The sequence below is a fragment of the Anopheles aquasalis genome, chromosome 3 (assembly GCF_943734665.1).
Source record: "Anopheles aquasalis chromosome 3, idAnoAquaMG_Q_19, whole genome shotgun sequence".
NCBI classification, from domain to species: domain Eukaryota; kingdom Metazoa; phylum Arthropoda; class Insecta; order Diptera; family Culicidae; genus Anopheles; species Anopheles aquasalis.
In genome coordinates, this window is record NC_064878.1 from 34,564,595 (window position 1) to 34,586,967 (window position 22,373).

At 35.6% G+C, this 22,373-nt stretch overlaps 1 protein-coding gene across 6 annotated transcripts in view; it reads left to right on the plus strand.

Moving 5' to 3' along the window:
* The window catches only part of LOC126575824 (uncharacterized), a 59,253-nt gene that overhangs the window by 23,863 nt on the left and 13,017 nt on the right, over nt 1-22,373 (plus strand). For 4 of the 6 annotated variants that reach the window (XM_050236746.1, XM_050236745.1, XM_050236747.1 and 1 more), the window contains 3 exons: nt 8,513-8,642; nt 10,593-10,630; nt 18,177-18,448. In XM_050236746.1, coding sequence (XP_050092703.1) covers nt 8,513-8,642; nt 10,593-10,630; nt 18,177-18,251 — 243 coding nt within the window. In that variant the 3' untranslated portion in view covers nt 18,252-18,448. Of the gene's footprint in view, nt 1-8,512; nt 8,643-10,592; nt 10,631-18,176; nt 18,449-22,373 lie in introns of those variants that run through there. The other 2 variants (XM_050236748.1, XM_050236750.1) reach the window with 1 other exon arrangement.

Below are 22,373 nucleotides of genomic sequence, written 5' to 3' on the forward strand. Positions count from 1 at the left end.
TAAAAACCGGTAAATTAAAAATAACTCGAGTTTAAGTCGGATTGACGACTGTTAAGCGGCCCATAGACGCTCAACTTTATTTGTCAATACTTGCATGCAAGTTGATTGACACCAATATATAATAATGAGAATGCGAACCAATCCCGCTGGTGTCTCAATACATTCTGATTTATTCTACGCAGATTACAATCGATTAGCCGGTAGTGGTGTGTACGAGTTGTGGTGCTGCGTACACCTCTATGCCCTGCGATATAGGGTACGAGCGAGTGTGGGATTGAGGTACTAATTTGTACAGTACTTTTCGTTATTATATTTATCGTGTGTGAGCTACATTGAAGCTTGTGTCAAAAAAGTTGAAGATTTTCAGCCAGTTGAAAATATATTGAGGAGGCTGAATATTGGCGTCGTCTGTGGGCCACAGTGACGAACACGATGCGCCTGTGGCCCTGATTGACGAACATAAAGGATTAGTCCAATGTTGCCCACATACGAGGAATAAAAAAAACGACGATTTCACGCAATTTTTGCATTAAAAACATTGATAAATAAAGTAAAGCGTCTATGGGCCGCTTAATCGGAACCCATGGCAAATTATAGTTTTGGATTTGTTAGAAATGCAAGCAGTTATAAAAAATACCAGCTTTCACATTGTTTCGAAAAAACTATTGGAAAAGTCGATTTTTTTCGATTTCGAGTCGATTTCTGTTTTTTCTTTTCGATTTTCATAAAGTGCGAATATACGAATTTCCATGTGAAATTTTAATTTCTCATATTCTCTCTAATTTTTCTCATATTTTCTCCAAAACAACGTTTTTCGTCAATATGTGTTGTAAACAACGATAAAATAAACCGTTAGTATCATTCCAAATGAAAAAAGAATGGCCAGTGTGAGAGCTAGTTGAGAATCCTCGGAAAAACTGTCTGCGGCTATACGAATCTACCACTGTATTAGTCCTCTAGGGGGCTTCGGTATTTTTTTTTTGTGACACATATTTTTAACATTTTTTCCTGAATGCTGATCCTTTCAAGAACATGCAAATTTTTTGGATCAATCGAAGAAAAACTTAAAAAGTTCTAGATTTTTTTAAATCCGCGTTTCATACAAGGCTCCATACAGCTCGCTATTTTGAAGAGCGTTTCCCAAAAAACCAACGTTGCCACCAAAGTGTTTTAACTATAACAGGTGAAGTCATAGCAATTCACTCGCCGCCATATTGGACTTCAGGAGCTGTCAAATACATGTTTACCAAATCGACAGAAAGCGTTTGGTGATACGAAGGATATCCGGAAATTTTCAATGATTTTGTCAGATATAGTATCGCTTTTGCTCGTTTAAATGATTCATACTCATTGTTTTCAACAAACGAGCGAGTGATCGATCACTTACGGGGATCCGTGGGACTGCCGGAAATAAACCGTCCAAAAAAGCGTTAGCTGAAAACAGCAAGCGTTTGCAGCCATAAATAAACCGTTCAAAAAAGCGTTAGTTGAAAACAGCATGGATTGCGTTTCCAGCGAGCATCATCCGCCGGTAGCCCCCAAATCTCGCGAAGGGATTGAAAACTTGACCTTTTATGGACCGTTTACACGCTACGATTTTGATCGTACAATCTGGTTGGACGATCTAGATCGAAATCGCACATCGCATGGATCGAATCGGATCTGGTTGGAGCGTTTACACGCCACGATTTTGATCGGTCGATCTCATGCGATAACAATAATCTTTACTTTTTACTCGCAAATAACATTCGTAAAGGGCAATAAATTTCGGTAAAATAGCGCGAACAACAACAAAGGCCCCGTCTAGAATAAAACAGCGATAAAAATCAAATTTCATACGACGTCCCTGAATGTATGTAAATTGGTCCGATAATAATGTCCTGCTGCTGCCTGCACCACCACGTCGACACTTGCCTACTTAAAGTATACAAACATCAATGTAGTGTCCTGGCCAGCGATTTCTCCGGACTTAAATTCAATGGAGAATGATTAGCGGATGCTAGTTAGTGATGTTTACGGGAATGGTAGGCAATTTGACACCATACATCAGGTGGAAGTAGCTAATAAGAGAGCATGGCGATCCTTGCGCACTGCAACATTTTTCATGCTCGCTGTAAGCATCCCATCCCGCATTTCCAGGCAATTAATAGTAAAGGAGGAGTTACTGATTATAAATAAAATAACATTGATAGCCTAATGAATTGTTTTCCATCTTAATTTAATTTTTTGTAGGGTGAGGCTATCATTATGAAACACCTCATTTTTGGATTTTTGGCTCCCAAATGCACAATTTTTAATAGTTTTTACAAATTCAAACGGCATACGTCTTTTAACGATGAAAAGAACATTTACAGCATTTTTAATTATTTTTGGGGAGCTTTATTCGAGCGCGAAATCGAAAAAACAGGGTGAGGCTATCATTATGAAACATAGTGTAGTGTGCCAATACATGGTCTGTCGCAAAGTAAACAGGACTTTTTGCATTCTGGTGGAGCTACATTAATGTGCAAATTTTTGTTTGAAAGGTGCATCTTTTAGGCACTTTCAGTCCAAATTTCATGACATTTGGTTCACCGGAAGTTAAGCTATGGCGCCTAGAGTGACGGTATGTTTGGGTGACTGGTACAAGCCTCCTGAACGGCGAAAATGTCAGCATAACGCCGTGTACACACCGCACAGAATCTGAAGATATTGTATGTAGGCCAAAGTGTTTATAGGGAACAGGTGAAGTCATAGCAATTTGACATAAAGCACCAAACGTCAACTAACTGACAGCTGTTTACGTTCATTACCAAAATATGAAAATATGAAAATTTTACGTAGAAATTCGTTTAGCCGAACTGCTTGAAAATCACATTTTTCAATAGTTTTTTCGAAGCAATGTGCAAGTTGGTATTTTTTATAATTGTCTGCTTTTTTGCAAAAATCAATATAAATAACAAATAAAAAAGGTTTTTTCTGTGATTGCAGTAACAAATTCATGCTAAACTTTAAAAAAAAGGGACGTTTTTGTCTTCAAACCATGCAATCAATTGTTGGCGAAAATGAGTTCATTTGTTATCTTACTGAAATATAAGGTCTTACACCTGGTTATTTTCAATGAATTAAATTAAACTGATGAATTAAAACGCCTTTTACAAGCTCCTTGTAAATGACTGAAATCATTTGCGTTTAGCTTAAAGAACTGGGAAGTTGCGCCTGATGAGCAAGTCATTTACAACATCAACCCGTTAATATCGAGATTTAGCATGGAACATACGGGGTGGGTCCCTTATGGCTGAAATCATACCAATAATAAAACCATTATTCATCCAAATCGTCAAAAGAGTCGCATACTTATTTGCTTTGAAAAATATTACATTTTGCCATTATTGAACTAAATTCATTGTAAAACAGCCGGTTGCCTTTATGGGTCACAAAAACCTATGGCTTTGCTTCGAATTTTCCACCATTTACATTATTTTCTGTGATCCACATCGTATAAAATGTGTCTAATTATTACTGGTTAAACCATATTTCTAGTTATCTGCCCAAAAGATAGCTGATTGTTGGTTATTTCATGTAAAACCCGATTTTTTTACGGTTAGGACACTATTTTGCTCACATTTAATGGAGGTATAACTTCCCCATTTGTTATTTTTCAAAAGAAATAATATTAGGTAGTCGAATAAGTCTTTTCGTATTTTGGCAATAGATGGCTTTGGAGTCGGCTATCTCCACCGTTATAAATCACATTATGTCATATCATACCTCGTTGTTTTAAGTTACATTTGATGTATCATTTAATCAAAACAAAACAGAATTTGGAGCAGTGGGCAAAAAGTTATAGCTGTTCAAAGATGTGTGAAAATAGTGAAGAAATCTGCTATATTTTGATTTTTTTCTAAAAAAAGGGAGAAATGCCACGCAAGCCTCCAATTAAATTTGTGATGTTTAGGGGGACAATGCTGAATCAGTTCGTGTAGCATAACGATGGTTCGCTTGCTTCAGTTCTGAAAATTTTGATGTGAAAGATGCACCTCGCTCTGGTCGACCTATCGTTGCTAAAATCGATGAAATTATTGAAGGATAGACCAGGATCGTCACATAAGCAGCCATTACATCGCTAAGGAACTATAAAACGGTTTTAAGCCGTTTAAAAAAGGGTGGGTTAAAAAAAACCGATTTTTGGATACCGCATGAATTGTCTGTGAAAAGTTTATTGGACCGAATTAACATCTGCGATTCTTTGCTGAAACGGAATGAAATCGAACCGTTTCTGAAGCGAATGGTAACAGTAGATGAATAGTGGATCAAATACGGCAATAACGTGCGAAAAAGATCATGGTGCAAGAATGCAGAAGCTACACAAACAGTCCCAAAGCCAGGATTGACGCCGCGGAAGGTTATGCTGTGTGTTTGGTGGGATTGGAGTGGAATCATTCATTATGAGCTTCTCTAGCCTGGTCAAACTCTTGATTCTAGACTTTACTGTCACCAATTGATGAGATTGAAGCAAGCACTCGAGGAAAAACGGCCACAATTGGTCAACAGAAAGGGCATCGTCTTCCACCATGACAACGCTAGACAACACACATCTTTGATGACTCGGCAAAAACTGGGAGAGCTTGACTGGGAAGTTTTGATGCATCCTCCATATAGCCTAGACCTTGCACCATCGGATTACCACTTGTTTCGTTCTATGCAAAACTCCCTTTGTGGAGTACGTCTGGCTTCAAGAGAAGCATGTCGAAACTTCATGTCACAGTTTTTTAACGATAAACCACGGAGTTTTTACACTAAAGGAATTATGTCTTTAGCCGAAAAATGGCAAAAGGTGGTTAACAAAAATGAATAATATTTGGTTGAATAATGTTGCTCAAAACTAAAAATATATCCCTTTGAAGTTTTACCAAAAATACGAAAAGACTTATTCGACTACCTAATATATGGATTTCTCTTATCTATGAATATTTGAACGAATGGAACGATTAGAGTAGCAGTAAACCATACAGAATTTGATTATTTGTCGGATTACTTCCGTAAGTCCCTTAGCTCTAACCCCTTATTTTTAAAGAAATGTTAAAAAATCAGGGTGTTATCAAAATGGGTATGTCGAAAGCTTAAATTAATCTAGATTAGCTCTACTATTGAGCTTCAAACACAAACACACCTTAGCCCTCCCTCAAAAGCCTTCACAGTTCAATAACAACTCATTTATAAGTCGATTGTAGTAATTTGAGAATCAGAAAACATTTTTTTATAGTCCAGTTAAACCACTCATGCACCTCTATTGAAGAGTTACTACATCTGCGATCATCTTTTGATGTGCAGTAATCAGGTCTATATCTGTCGGTCCTCTAAACTCATTTTAGAGAGAAAATGGATAACATTTTCAATCAAACATAAAATACAATAATGTGTATTACAATTTGTTAACAGGTGGTTCAATAAGTCTTTGGCCTCAAATGTAGAAGGCGGCACAAAATATGTATCCTAATGATTTTTCGATACTACCAACCTTCGAAAAAATCTTGTAAATTTTTCAAGTCATTCTGTTTGTAATTACCCAACTTATTGATGATCGAGTGATGCTACTTCTGTATTAAGAAAAATCGTGGATTATTATTGTTATTTGATGGGAAAAACCGTCACAGCTCACGAATGGCTTGAAAAGTGTTGTAAGGAATCTGGCCCGTTACAGCGAAAAAAATCTGAATCTAATTCTTTCCGACCAAAAAGACTACCAGAAAAGTCCGCAAAAAATTGGAACTCGCATCTAAAGGTGAAATTCATAACAATCGTCTTACTTGTACTCTGCGTTTCTGAACTTCCTTTTTTAATGGTTTTTGTGTTGCCATTTTTATGTGGAAATGATTTGTCAACGTCAACACAAGAAGCTTTTAGTCAGTTGCTATTTTTGTAATCGGATCCAATATTTACTAACTGTTATTGTATCTTAATCCGATCGTTATCAAGGCATTCAAATTAGTGCTTCTAAAATTTAGCTGGCAAGACAATCAGAAAAGGTAAATTTTTTTTTTAACATATATACAGGGTGAGGCAAAAAAACTGCAACACATTTAAAACGCCATATATTTTTCATTTTTGTTTGGAATTTTTTGAATAAAACCAAAAAACGTCGGGAATTTCATAAACTTTCAGAATCAGTTCAGTTTTTTATGGTATGTTACTGTTTGGGTGAATTATGATCTTGAGACGGTAGAAGAAACCATCGCTCATTGCCCGCATAGTGCTTTGTGGTATTATGGCTCATTCTTAGAGAAGCGTCTGCATAAACTGTTCAAAACTATGTCATTTTTTAGGTCTATCCTTGCCCTTCAAAATACCGCAAACGGAGAAGTCCTGCGCTTTTTGCGCCGATAGATATTGACAGCCAATGAGACATGGAAATGAAGTGTGAAATGTTTCTTTACGCTAATTTCATGTCTCTGTTGCTTTGAGGGAAGGTACAGAGGCCTTTTAGAATCTCTAGGGGTTTCGCATGAATTGTTTGCATTTCTAGGACTGCAATGAACCTTTTAATAGCTTTAGAAACATTAGTTTGTTGATTTATATCGGATCCACCGAACGAAAATGTGCGAATAATGTGAAAAATTGCGTGTTATCGCATCTCAACCCATTATCAACCCGGTTTATGCGTCGTGGTGGCCAGCCGAGAGTGTAAATTATCAGCTGACTTTCCTGGAAACTAAATCCCATATTTTTTTTCGTTTAAAAACTACAGGATAACGAATGGTTTCTCATCAAAGAAAACAAAGTTCAGAATTTCATCACTTGCGGCCAAGCGAAGCAAGGCCTCTTCACGGTCTCAAGACCATAATTCCTCCAAAAAGTAACATACCGTAAAAGAATAAACTGATTCTGAAAGTTTATGAAATTCCCAACATTTTTTGGTTTTATTCAATAAAATCCTAACAAAAATGGAAAATATATGGCGTTTTAACTGTGTTGCAGTTTTTTTGCCTCACCCTGTAAAGACGGTTTGAAGGTTAATTTTTTACGTTGTGTTAATATCGTTGTGTAAATATTCTTCCACCGTTAGTAGAATTCTAAGCCAAGCTCTTTTTTGTACCATTATTTATAACATATATTATAGAAATAGCAATTGAAAAATATGGAGAAAAATTTTAGCTTGACGTGCCCACACGCCGAACTTTTGAAAAAATATTTTTTAAATAAACCTAATCCAAATAATAAGATAATCTTTAAACAGTCCTAAATTTTGGTTTTTAAGGAATAATGAAGGCGTTTTTCTGCACTTTTGTGTGCCATTGCGAGATATTAGCGTGTGTACTAGCAGAAAGGTAGTACTACTTTTTACTACTTTTCTACTACTGCTTTTCTAGAAATTTCAAACAGTAAGTGTTTGTGGATTTCCCATTGCCGGACTGATTGATGCTGCAGCATTAAGCGCTATTTTATTTTCATTTTGTGAGCTTTTCCTAAGAAGTTTGCTTATGTTCAGAATTGAAAGGTCTGTAAATGAAGTTCGTTTGAATTATAAAATAATAAAATTTTGGCCGGTTTTTTGACGGATTTTTGAACGGATCTCAGACGTTTGAGGAGTTTAGACGTGGTCGTAAAGACATCGTCGCTCTGGTCGACCAAATGAGGCGTTAAGGCAGAAAACGTCGAAAATGTCGAAAAATTGATACATTCCAACCGTAAAGTGAAATTGTAAAAGATTGTGATGCCTTAGAGTTATCAAATAGCGCGATTTTCAGTATATCACACAAACATTTGGGTATGAAAAAGCTGTTTTCAAAGTGGCTGCCGCGTTTCCTCAATGCACCGTGTAACAAGTCGAAGAAAACCATGTACAAAATCAACGAATTGGGCTTCGAATTGCTTCTCCACCCACCGTACGGACGCTCTTCGGTGGGCTAAATTTCTTCGACTTGTGACGAAATTGCTTTGAATCCATGATTTTTCTAAGCACAAAAGTAGCGTCACTTGAACGTCAATAACTTGGGTAATTATAAACAAAATGACTTGAAAATTTTACAGAATTTGCTTAAGATTGGTAGTATCGAAAAATCATAAAGCCGGGGATACATGAACCGTAAACTCTCGTATAAACTCAGAGTGTAATGCCAAAAAGATTATACTTATGTCAAAAAGATTATAGGCCCGCAGAGCGTAAAACCGAGCGTAAAAGCGTAAACTCAACACCAACATGAAGCGTAGCATTATGAATTAAGATTATGATTTAAGGATTTTTTTTTATAAGTGGTATTTCCGAGAAGGATAGAGCCAAGTATGTAGCGCAAATTTTCAAAAAAAAATGTCTTTGTCAGTTTTTCTTTGATTGAAGAAAAAACATGAACAAATAAATAAAAAAATAAATAAATAAAAAAATAAATAAATAAATTTAAAAAAAATATTGTCACAAAAAATTCGAACACAACTAAGCTATTTACCTTACTCTCCCTTTAAGTTTCCTAAACAGTGAATCAATTCAATAATGCATGAAGCAAATTTAAGTTTAATTGGTTGGTCTTTTGTACAGGTAATTGATCCAGACGATCTACCACAACGTGCCCGTTGGACGATCATAGCGACTGCATGTTTACTACTGATAATGTGCCTATTGTTAGTGGGTATAACTCTGCGAATGGCTCCTATTATTGATGATATGGGTGAGTTGGTTGTCACTGGCCGTTAACTACAAAGATGAACCACAATTACTTTACAGGATCCAAATTCCAAAACTACGATTATTCACCCAACAGTCAGTGTTTCAGCTGGGTGGCAAAAAGGAAAAGAGAAATGCTGAATGAAATTCCAAATAATAATATAAAAAGAGATAAATCGCGCTTGCGCGCGTTGGAACGGTAGAGTTCCGTAGACTAAAATGAGTTCCTCTGTTCTCAGGAACTATTTCTTTTGGGGAACCATCTCATTTTTCTATTCTTTGTCGTAATGACGGAGTTGTCATATATCAATGAAAATTAGCACATGATTGTATTGGTAGAATAGTGCAGACGTGGTGTGTAAACTTTATATTTTTTTTACGAAAAAATCAACGTCAAATCTCATAGTTTGGAATAATGTTCGTTGTAGAAAGTTGTGCAATTATAAAATATCAATACTACCAAAAATGACATGAGCCTGGAGCCCTTCAAATGCTAGGACTAGGAAAACAAACAGAACCGGCGAGTAGAAGGATATGAAAAGGAGCGCGCGGGAAGCATTCAACGCTGTTTGTGATATCAATGCGTAAAAGAAGACTAAATTTGTGGTCTCACCACAACGAAGAGAACCTACAAATTGTCTCCAAAATTGTATCAAATCATTCATTTTCTGTTGCGAAGATCCATCCGCAACAAATACCAATAACCAATTACCAATAAAAAATTACATTTGGTATGAAAGTCGATGTAATCATTGTATTTCACCACTTGCACAGGCACTACTAACGGAATGTTTCATAAGTAATTGCTTTTTTTTGTAATTGAAGATAAAAACCGTTTTGAAAATACTTATAGTAAAGGCTAAAGACAAAGAAATACATTTTAACTTTGTTCTATTATGTTATGAAATCTTTCTGACAGAACTCGCTGGATTTTTCTTCAGCCTAATGCACTGTTGTATCAAGATCAACTTCACTTGACTTGAATGTTGTTAACCTTTCAGTAAAAAAGCCCCAGATTGGAATTTGTCGAATTAATGTTAATGATTCTCTATCATATTCATTAACCTGCGTGACGGTTGTACGTAATAATTACGTAAAATGTGTCGAAAATTATCGCTTTTGGACTTGATGATGAAAGGGGCTGCACATACCAATAAAAAATCTTACCATCTTAAAAAATTACAAATCTTAAATCACATACCAATAAAATAATTTGTATCTTTTCTAAAACCCGCTCAAAAAGTGGTAATTTCCATCTTTATGATTTAATATAAATTAATTGAAAACACCTGATAGTATCTGATAAATAACTAGCTTAAGTGTAGGATTTAATGTCAGTAACCTTATACTAAACCAATAACACAATGCTGGTACTCATAAGATGAACATTGAAATAAAATTGAACTAATAACATTTTAGTTAGATTTACACTTTGCCTCCTATGTGATAAAGATAAATTGCAGATATGTTCATTGCAGTTTTATGACATGTTATGTTAAATTGATATTTCCAAAACAAACTTTGTACTTAATTTTAACATGACAGCATCTTTTAGTTCACCAAGATGGAATTTTATGATCGAACATAAAATAAAATTGAAAAAATCTCGCTAGAATTTCGTTTGCAATGATCGTTTATTTGACCAGAAGGACATTCTCGTAAGTCTTGCATGACAAGAATGTCATTTTTTATAAAGAATGCAAGCCTAGAATCTTGTGTAGTCGGTACGATACCACCACAAGTATATTATGCAACGAAATTTCTAAATATAATCAAATAATACATAGCTTATTCATGTTTCTTTCGCAGAAAATATTGTTTATTTCAAATACGTTAAAATATCTCACATAAAACAACATATTGACAATATTATCATGAGAGAGCATAATCAAGAGCATGTAACATAAAACCTTTTTGACACATACAAAAGTAAATTTGAAAACTTTTTTTTCAGGTAAGTCCTATGGCACTCGCAAGATTATTTACACTGCGGTAAGTTTTCATTTATTTGATTGATAGTAAAATAGTATTTTGAAGTAACCTCGTTTTGTCATTTCTGTTTTTTGTTCTTTCTGTGACTCGAAAGTCTTTTAGAAATTATATGCGTTATACATACAACGGTCAGAAGTTTATCTATTCCGTTTGACACTTCCAATTTCTTATGGTTATTTTCCTTCTGCATTACTCATGTGTAGCACATCTTCTACGCAGCATAAAACATCATCAGCGATAATTTATAAACTGAGGTTTTGTACTGGCATAGCCAGAAACCCCTCACAACTCGGGAAAGGGTTGTATGGGGCTTCCATACAGATGTCTGCAACCTTTTCACAATTTCAACGCTGATTTTGATGTAGCAAACTGTTTTAGCAAAGTATTGCGTTATGGAAAAATCATATTCTACTTCATTCATTCATTCATAAAAATCAGTTCTAAAGGTAGGAATACACGAAGCGTAAACTCTCGTATAAACTCAGAGTGTAATGCCAAAAAGATTATACTTATGTCAAAAAGATTATAGGCCCGCGGAGCGTAAATCCAAGTGTAAAAGCAAGCGTAAACTCAACACCAACATGAAGCGTAGCGTTATGATGAATGAAATGTTCTACAATCGCTAATATACAGTAAAAACATCTTAAAATATATAAAAAGATGTTCAGAAATCAACTTATCTCGTCGATTTATGTTTTTTGTGGCCAGAAACACATGTAATTGATGTAATAGCATAGTGTAATTGCAGGTGCCCGAATGTAATTGCATTTGACGTTTCGGTATAAACTTTTATGCGATTATGCCTGCCACACGAAGCGTAAACTTTTTGGCATTACATTCTCAGTTTATACGAGAGTTTACGCTTCATGTATCGCCGGCTTAATGTATAAATTAGGTGCTTATTCTGTAACTTTCGATTACGATGGCCTCAGGCGTTCGATGATTCATGCGAATTTCGAAACGTTTCGAAAACAATAAACAATTCAAAATGACAGTTTGAAGTAAAAAAACTGTTAATTAACTTGTTTTTTTCGGTATAAAAACGACTTAACCTTTGTAATAATAGTATACGATTAGCAGAAAGAAATTATTGATGCACAATCAGGACGCTATAACTGTTTTTCAGATGCTCGATGCTCGATGTAAACAGAACGCCAGCTGTCGACCACAAAAATGCACTCGACATGCAGGCGATCGTGAACACCAAATGAACACAAAATGAACCAAATGAATCGAACGCCTGAGGCCATCGTAATCGAAAGTTACAGAATAAGCACCTTAATATGAAATGATAAAAATTTAATGTAAGGCCGTTTCTACACTGCGCCAAAATTTTCGCTGCCAAAACGAAACTTATAGGATTCCCATAGAATTCCTATTGGAATATGAAAGATTTCTATGGGAATCCTATAAGTTTCGTTTTGGCAGCGAAAATTTTGGCGCAGTGTAGAAACACTCTAAAGCTTAACACACCTATTATTCATAGTTCAGAATGAATTAAAAGTTAATAATTTAATTTATAATCAACTATAAAGTTAATTGTTGATAAAAAATTAAATTACGAACGTTTATAGTATTTTGTAGAATCTTTTTTCATCAATTGGGGTATGATTGACACAGATATATTCCAATCGTAATACAATCTTTGGAAATCTGGTTACAACGGCGGGTGGAGGGGGGGGGAAGAATATTGTGTAAATTTTTTGGATCGATCGAAGTAAATCTGACAAACATATTGATTTTCGAAAAGTTGCGCGTCATAACAGGCGGTTCAATAAGTCGTTGGCCTCCGCCCGTAAGGTACCGACTAAAAAAAAATAAGTCGTTGGCATGAAATATAAATGGCGACACACATTTTTTATTCTTATGATTTTTCGATACTGCCTAGCTTTAAAAATATCCTGTAAAATTTTCAAGTCATTCTGTCTGTCAGTTATTGACGAGTACAGGTCGAAGAAAACCATGGACAACATTATCGAATTGGGCTTCGAATTGCTTCTCCACCCAACGTACGGACGCTCTTCGGTGGGGGAAGCAATTCGAAGCTCAATTCGTTCGAATTGTGACGAAATTGATTTAAATCTATGATTTTTCTTATCAAAAAAGTAGCGTCACTTAAACGTCAATAACTTGGGTAATTATAAATAGAATGACTTGAAAATTTTACGGGATATTTTTTAAGCTTGGCAGTATCGAAAAATCATAAGGATAAAAAATGTGTGTCGCCATTTATATTTCAGGCTAACGACTTATTGAATCTCCTGTTATGTTATGACTCCATGCAACCTTCGCATTAAAAGTCGGTGCCCATCGTAGCATAAAAAACTATTGGAGCCCATTGATATTTTTAGCACTTTATCAGAACATGGATTAATGCACAACGTCACTTCGACTATACTCAAAGAAAACGTTTTTACGTGCACATACTATACAGATATACGCGTTCTGTTGTTTTCGATCTCTCCAGTTAGTATAAGACCACTTCAAATTTTCTTCAAAAATAATCTTATTTTTGATTGTAAAATAGAGTCGCAGTTTACAAATAATACAACCAATAAAGAGTTACTTACCCGCTGCGATTTACAATCTGAAGAATGTGATTTAGCATACTTTTCACCCTTTTTTTCAGCAATTGATGTTTTAAGTCTTTCTATGCCTTAAGGATTGCACTTTTGAGTTCATCAACTGATGAAAACTTCTTACCCTTAGCGTAATTCTTATTTATAAGGATTCCCCAAATGTTTTCAACATGATTTAAATCTGGTGAACGAGCAGACCAATCGAGCAAATCAATTTTAAGATCCTTCATCCACTGTGTCGGGTGTGGATGGCGGCACTATCCTGTTGAAAAATATTGTTTTCTACTGGTTGGTGATTAAAGATGGGACCTAACAGTCTTCCAGAACCTTAATACAATCTTTGCACTTCATTTTGAACGAAGTGAAAGCCAGCTTGAGCTATCCAACAGCGTAACGTCCTAACCAAACCATACAAGAGCCTCCACCAAAGTTGCAGGTGGAAAAAACAATTGCTCGTCTTTCCTTGAGCGGCCCATAGACGCTCAATGCTATTCATCAATTTTATTGACGCAAAGTTGACGTTTGATTGCCGTCTTTTTTTAACTGGCGGTCTGTGGGCAACATTAGTATAATCATCAATATTTCGGCAATCAGGGCCACAGACGCATCAAAATTAGACGTCAATCGCCCTGTCAGCCAGCTGTCAGTAACAAAACGAAACGTCAAGTCAAGTATAGTGCTGATAACAGATTGGCGTTTTCGTCAATGTGGCCCACAGACGACGACAATATCAATATATTTTCAGCTGGCTGAATTTTTTTGACAGGAGCTTCAATGTAGCTCACACGCGATAAATATATTGATGTCAATCAACTTACATGCAAGTATTGATAAATAAAATTGAGCGTCCATGGCATCGCTTTAAATCGCGCCAATAACCTATGAATCCATCTGGGCCTTCTACACCGTGTCCAATATATTCTCATACAAACTCAATAATTTTTATTTTCGTAACGGGTGGACCAATTTCTATCACCAGAGTGTTTTTTAAAGAGAAACTTATATTATTTTTAAAGAGAAACTTATCAATTAAAAAATATGTTTCAGAACTACCCCCCCCCTCCCCCCCCCCATCCTTTTTACGAGCTTCCATCGCTTCGAAAGTCCAACGCACGTGGCACGGACAACTTTCATAGACATTTCCTTCCATTTTTTTGGAATCGTTGCTTCAAGCTGATTAAAATTAGACAATTTTTATTCGTTTAGGTTCAATAATTGTATAAACAAACGATAAAGTCCAGTAGGTGAAGATCTGTTGAACTGGGAGGTCATTCATTCTTCTCTACAAATCTGGTTAAATTGTCCCTGCACCAGTTTTGAACCAAAAATGCTCCTCCAAGAGCGCTCTATCATGCCGGAACACATAATTTTCGTTCCCGCATAATCTTTCCACGCTAAATTTCACTATTTTCTTCATAAGATATCTTTTATAAGACGTTGGGTAAATTTCCGCCTTTTTCGTTAAAAAATGGGGGTAATTTGCCGTGCGGACAAATACCCCCCTAAACGATCACACTAGTTGCATTTTGAAAAGCTGGGGATGTTTTTTTTTTGTTATTTGTTACATCCTTAATGTTTCTGGACACAATCTATCGTTTTGAGCATCACAACTTTGCTCTGGAACAAATAGCTTTTCATCAGAGAACACAAGTCATGCCCAGCGTGACGCGATGCAAGAAGAGTTGCTATTTAATTTTTTTTTGTTGGTTAGCTTCCGAAATTCTGTGAACATTTTTCATAAGCATTACATTCTAGTTCCTATTTAAAAAAGTTATACGTAGTTCATATCAAAACTTTCAAATTTGTAACCATTTTTCGTGTCGAACGTTGAGGATAACGTTGAATACGTTCCCGAACGGTCTTGATCACTTTTTCAGTACTAGCCGACCGCTTTCGGCCCGATCTTTTTTTGTAATTCAAAGAGGAAGTCTCAAGCTATCTTTTAATGGTTCGATATACGAAATCACGCTTGATTCCAAGATACTTCAAGGTTTTGAAAATAGGGCTTGGACGCTCCTTATCCAACACCATATTTATTTTTATTGCACAGACACGTAATGGTTTCATGGTTACTAAAATTAGACCCCCAACATAAAAAAGTCTAATCCGACAGCCAAAATGTTAAGTAAACACTACAATTTGAGAAAACACTATTGAAACTTGGACTAGGAGCTTTGAGCATACCAAAATCGTCCAGCAAAAAGTGTATGAGGATATATTGGACACGGTGTAAATTAAACTTTTTTTCGTCACTGTAAATTACCTGAAAATTTTTAAACATAGATTTAAGTACACAAATCACAGACATCGGTTTTAACCCTTCTGTTACCTTAAAAAAAACTCACTTATTTCATCTTCGTGGACCATTTGGTCCATGGTGTACTTTCTATGAAAATGGCTATGTAAACGAAAAAGTTTGGAATGTTTAGCGTTTATAACCAAAATATATTGAATTAGTAGCGGATTTTCCCGAATTCATACGGGTATATTGTATGGTTTTTCCTCTTGGTCCATCTTTCTAGCACGATATCATTTATAGATTTTAACGTGTCTATCAACATGAGTTTTATCTTGAGAGCATGCCGGTTGTTGAAGATCCGCGCGCATACAATTTGGTTGGAAAATATCAAATTATTCAAAAACAGCTCGATGAAATGCTCTGAGTTTCTCCAAAATAGAGTAGTTTTGATCAAAGCATTGAAAATATCACTAAAAAAAATTAGGCATGTGTAGTATCGCCTGAGAAGAAATAGTTAGGAATCAGTTCCTGTGTATGCGTACGCATACACATACATTCGCCATGTGTGTTTAGCCGAAAAAATCATTTTTGAAGCTCTGAAAATATGATATCAATTCAAAAACATCTCTTGTCCGGAATGGTAAACGTGTTATTCCAATTTGAAATTGATCGAGCAATATTTGGAGCTACGGTGTCGTTATAAACCTTCCAGCGAATTCATGGTTGCATTCGATATGATGATCTAAAGGAACGTTTGATTCGTGATAAATTCTGACCGATCAGAAATGTGTTCTATAGATGCAATAATAATTTGAACACTATCTACAAACAAGGAAAAAATGCTACAGTCGATGAAAAGTTGGTTCTATTTCGAGGGTGATCTCCGTTCCGTCAAAATAGTCCATCAAAACCTGCCAAATATGGCATGGTCATTTGGGTTTTATGCGTGTCAAAATTCAATACACAAACATAACAGTTGTGATCGATACACCGTTCCCAAAAGCAACTTAGGACTTACGGTTTTAGATTTGACGAAAGGAATATGCGATAAGTTTGTAACATGCCACCATGACATGACCATCGATATGATATTTGCAAGAGATGTGCCAAAAAAAAGTGAGAAAAACGTACTTTCACGGTTTTTCGTATTTTTCTCAAAAAAGATGATTTTCTGTTTGCCGGTTTAACAACGCAAATTTTAAAATTTTTGACACGTTGTAATTTTTTTTCAATAAAGAACATTCCAATAAATAAACAAAAAATATCAGAAGTGGTTAGTTTATGTTTTGGAGGTTTTGGCACAGGTTGGAAAAATGTGTGTATGCGCGCGCCGATTCGATGATTCACAAGAACCGATTAGATGCAATTTTGATGGGACCGATGAGGGTTAAAGCAACAATTTAACGGTAAGACCGTTTCTACACTGCGCCAAAATTTTCGCTGCCAAAACGAAACTTATTGGATTCCCATAGGAATCTTGTATATTCCCATAGGAATTCTATGGGAATCCTATAAGTTTCGTTTTGGCAGAGAAAATTTTGGCGCAGTGTAGAAACGGCCTTAGACTGTAGAACATATTTTCATTACAAATGCAATGAAAATATGTTCTACATATTCTAAAAATGCCGTAAAAATGTAATAATTGACAAACAACTAGCGACATTCAGAGGAGGGTGTTCTTTTCGGCAGTATATGCCATCCACACCGGCTAAATAAGGTTTGAAGTAACGATCACCGACACTTCAGCTTTATCAGATGAATTATTGACAATCATTCGATCATCACCTTCACCAGCTCTTTTCAAGCAGACAATCTCGCCCGGCTCATCACTTTCATCGACATCGAGCACCTTCAACTACCCTAAAGCGTGGTCAGTGCCGGTGCTGTAAAAGATAATCCAATATGAAATGAACCGTATGTGGTGTATTTGTGTGCAGAAATAATAGAGAAATGTTATAGATCACATGAATCACTGGAAACTTCCAACCAATAGCTACTGAATTCCAATCAATAGCTATATGATGAGGAAAACGTACTATGGAACAGATGGTCCACGAGGGTCAAATTAGTGAGTTTTTGTTTTTTTTTTCAGAAAATTCATACTTTTTATAACTTAAATGTATATTTAAGCCGGCGATACATGAAGCGTAAACTCTCGTATAAACTCAGAATGTAATGCCAAAAAGTTTACATTTGCCGTTTACACGGTGTAAATAGATTATAGGTCCACGGAGCATAAATCCTAGCGTAAACGCTGTTTGCAAGCGATTTGCCCCACTACATTTCCTGTTTGTGGTTTGCATTAATAGTGGGTGATCATTACTAGCGCTTATAATCTTTTTCTTCGGAAAAAAAGATCCTATTTTTCTCACAAAAGTCGATTAAAGGTCAGTGTAATTCGGATTACGCATCTCAACCCGGTCATGTAAACATGTTCAAGTGTAAATTAATTTTATATTTACGCTTGAGTTTACGCTTCATGTATCGCCGGCTTTATGCTTATTTGCTGAAAATAATACCATATTGAATTTTTCAAGAAGATTGGATTTTCAGTTTTCAAGATACAGTATGCAGAAAAGTTTATCCACCCCTGCCTCACATTTTTGTTTTTGCTGTTTTTTATCCAACAACTACGTCATAAAAATATAAATAGTATATTTTTTTTATGTAAAGTTATTTTTATTCTTAGGTTTGTTTTTATTCTTCTTCTCTGTTTTTTTATTATTAGGATGGGGATCCTAAGCACGCCTCCAAGATCGTTTCAAAATGGTTTACGGAAAAGGAAATTAACGTATTGGAATGACCTGCACAATATCCAGACCTAAATCCAATCGAACATCTTTGGTCGGTCGTGGAAATAAAGATTCAAGCACACAAGCCGTCGAATATGTGTCAATTGCGAGAAGCAATTACCACTGAATGGAACCAAATTTCGCTAGAACTATCATCTAAATTTGTAGATTCTATGCCAAAAAGGTGCCAAGCTGTCATCTGTGCGAAGGGAGGTCATACGAAATATTAAATATACATGTACGACAGAGTGGATAAACTTTTTTTGCGTTGTTTTTGGACCTTGCTCGACTGTTTTTGTAATACAGTAAACATTTTTGGAAAATGTAAAAAGGATAGTATAGAAGAATAAAAAACAAAACTTGTGATATGCTATTTATATGTTTATGACTTAGTTTTTGGAGAGAAAAAACAGGAAAAACAAAAATGTGAGGCAGGGATGGAAATTTTTTTTTTTGCATGCTGTATAACAAAAAAATCCAACGAAAAATGGACCAAATGGTCCGAAGGTAACTGCAGGGTTAACTAAAATACTTGAGCATGGATGAGCATGCTCAAGCTGGCTCTCGTTCGAGCATGTCGTTCAAAATGAAGTGCAAAGATTGTATTAATGTTCTGAAAGACTGTTAGGTTCCGTCTTTAATCTCCAATAGGTACAAAAAAATATTTTTCAACAGGATAGTGCCACCATCCACACCCGACACAGTGGATGAAGGATCTTAAAATTGATTTACTCGATTGGTCTGCTCGTTCACCAGATTTAAATCATGTTGAAAACATTTGGGGAATCCTTATTTCTTTTTAAGTTTTCTTCAGTTGATGAGCTCAAAAGTGCAATCCTTAAGGGGGACTTCGGTATTTTCGGGCCAAAAAAAGGCCCGTTTTTGACGATTTTTTTGTGACGTAACCATCTTTTGCAGAATATGTGGTATTGTTTTGAGCAACATTCACTGAAAAATTAATCGGTGGCATCAAATTTTGGTAGGCGTGTTGTCGCAAAGGTACTCTTTACGGTGCCCATCGTAGCACCGCGACATGCCGGATCATCCGAAATATAAAAGTCGATATTCGTTAGAAAGATTATAAGTTTATCTAGGAACTCCTGGAGAGTTTTTGTTAATTTTCCTATTTTTGGATTTTTGGCAGATTTTTGAAGCTAAAAAAGTGATGCTTTTTGCGATTTTTCTAAAAAATCGAACTTTACAAAATTATTTATAAAAAGCATCAACAAATTTAATGAAATCTTGACGGGGCTACCTGGCAAAAAGTGTACAGAGTATGTGTGAAAAATTTCAAATTGATCTGTCAAGTAGTTTTTACGGTACGATGGGCACCGACTTTGAAACCGTTGGTTTTGGGAAACGCTCTTCAAAGTAGCGAGGTGCATCGAGCCTTGTATGAAACGCGAATTTTCAAAAATTTACAACTTTGTCAGTTTTTCCTCGATTGATCCAAAACTTTTACACAATACTCTTGAAAGGATCAGCATTCAGGAAAAAAATTTAAAAATTAGTTTCACAAAAAAATTAAATACCGAATTCCCCCCTTAAATCATGGAAAGACTTAAAGCATTGGGTGCCGAAAAAAGGGTGAAAAGTATGCTAAATCGCATTCTCCAGGTTGTAAATCGCAGCGGGAAAGTAACTATTTATTGATTGTATTATTTATAAACTGCGACTCTATTTTGCAAGAAAAAATAAGATTGTTTTTGAAGAAAATTTGAAGTGATCTTATACTAACTGGACAGGTCGAAAACAACAAAATGCGTGTATCTGTGTAGAATACGCACCTAAAAATACGAAAACTTTACTGTAAGCACATCTCACCAATACCAATTAATAATGATACAAGTTAAAATTATTACTGTTATCAGCAGTGAGAAACATGTTAACATTCGTTTGCACTCTTCTATTATTCTTGGGTAATACGAAGTAAGCCCAATGCTTGTCATCTACAAGCCTAAAGGTGTCATTCTCGTGTGATAACAGGAAAAAAGATGGGACTTTTCCAACTGAACGTTTTTAATTTTTTAAAACCCCCATGCTCTTTTGTTGGATTTCCATCGACTGTTCCTAATTTAACAATTATTTGGGGATTATTTAGGGATGAATGTAATAATTTTAAGTATTATGTATAAAGCGAGCTATACAAAATTATCATTAAAAATTACAATCCTGTTACTAATCGGAAAAAGTTCGAATGTTAAATTATTCACACATATTCATACATCCTGATCTTATTAATTTGAAAATCTTATCTTTACTTTTCACTAAATCTTTTCAACTGCTAACCATTTTTAGAATTGCAATGTCAATTGCCTCTTAGAATATTTGTAGTTTATTGAAACATTTGAGAATATGAACCGTTGGAATTACTTGTGCTCCTACTGAACATGACGTAACCATATCCTGCTCGCTATTCACCACAGAGCTCAGCTGTACCGGCTAACCTTAGTTCGAGCATACGAAAATTACCAGATCACGTGAGGAGTCACTCGTCGCTTGGAAAATGGGTGTGTTTGGGTACTCATCATATTGAAATACTACTGAAATGCTCCTTCCAAGTCCTTACCCCTGAACTGTAAAATGGAACATTCAGTTGAGTTTAACTGCTCTCCTGCTCATGATGATCTCTGGAGAATTTGTGCCAAAGAGCATGGTAGAAGTGATGTTTTGCGAGCGCACGAAATCACGGTTCTTACAGAGTGTGCGTATTTTATTCTGCTTGCGATTATGAATTAAAAAAAGTAAAACTAACGAACCATTGTGTGCACATCCGTTACCATCTTATTTATGAAATTTTCTGTTAACGCAATAGCTTATTACCACGACCATGCTAATAGAGATTTTTACCCAAAATGATATGAACTCTTTTATTACTATTTTACTCAAATATCATCGTTGGGAGCACGTAATACGTGCTGGAATTGGAAAAGGTAAAACGACTTTTAGAAAAAAAGGCCGCGCATACTATGTCCACAGCATTCATCGTTTGAATTGCCAAAATGCTATTTGTTTTTATTTAAACATATATCAGGACGGACTAGCCGTAAGTTTATTAACAATAATAAGAAATGGGGTACGACATTTCCTTCACTACTCATTGCCAAATCCTGGGCTTATATGGTCAATTCATGAAAAGTAGGAATAGTTGATGGCTTGCAACAAAGAATAATTCAAAATAGTATCCTTCAATAACGGCAAATTCCTACACCTTTGAGGCTGCCCTCTCGTGAGTGCCTGATACGCATTTAACGTGTGAGCTGTGAGCTAAAACATGTAGAAGCGAACACTCACCGTGGAGAGATCTCAACGATTCAACTGGTTGCTTGTGGAGCACCTTTTCCTCAGTGCTATCTTGAAATCAACAGTGTGTGGATACCGATTTTGGTCAACCGTGATGTAAAAGTTGTGGAAAATGTTGCTTTACTCGAGTGTTTTTATAATTCATTATTGTTCTTAATTTAACTGTCGCAATATATTGTTAATAGAAACTCCTGATACTAGAATGTATCGCATGATATCTTAAAGGGCATATCACGTTTACACTTGATTTTAGATATAAAACTGCAATTTGTGCTGTGTTCGAATGTACCAGATAATAATGCATAATCAAGTGCTAACGATCGTGGCAGTGTAGATAGATCGTTTGTTTGTTCATTCTAAGGAAAATATGAAGTAGCATAAAGACGTGTTACAAAAGCATACTCGATGTGTTATGTGCGTGTGGTATTTTATGAGTGTTATATTCGCATCATAATTTCTCATATCAGCATCCAAATTCAACCTAACAAAGATACCTTATGTAACTATGATTTGCATAAAATAGCCCCATTGATGCGATATTGTAAACTATAATTCAATATACATTTTATCAACATATAATGAAGTGCGAACTATATGAAACTGATGAAACAAAGGATTATAATTATAATTATTATTGTATACCATTATATCAACAAGTAAGATGCTTAGGAACAATCATTTCATTCTCTCAGAGTGGAGTGCGTGAGTGTTATGAAACCAGTTTTATTTCTTGCTCTCTGATTAGTTGTTATCACTATCACTTTTAGTCCGGTTGATCAAACTACAGAACGACGGCGTTATTGCGTGATAGCAAGTATTTTGGTTCTCAT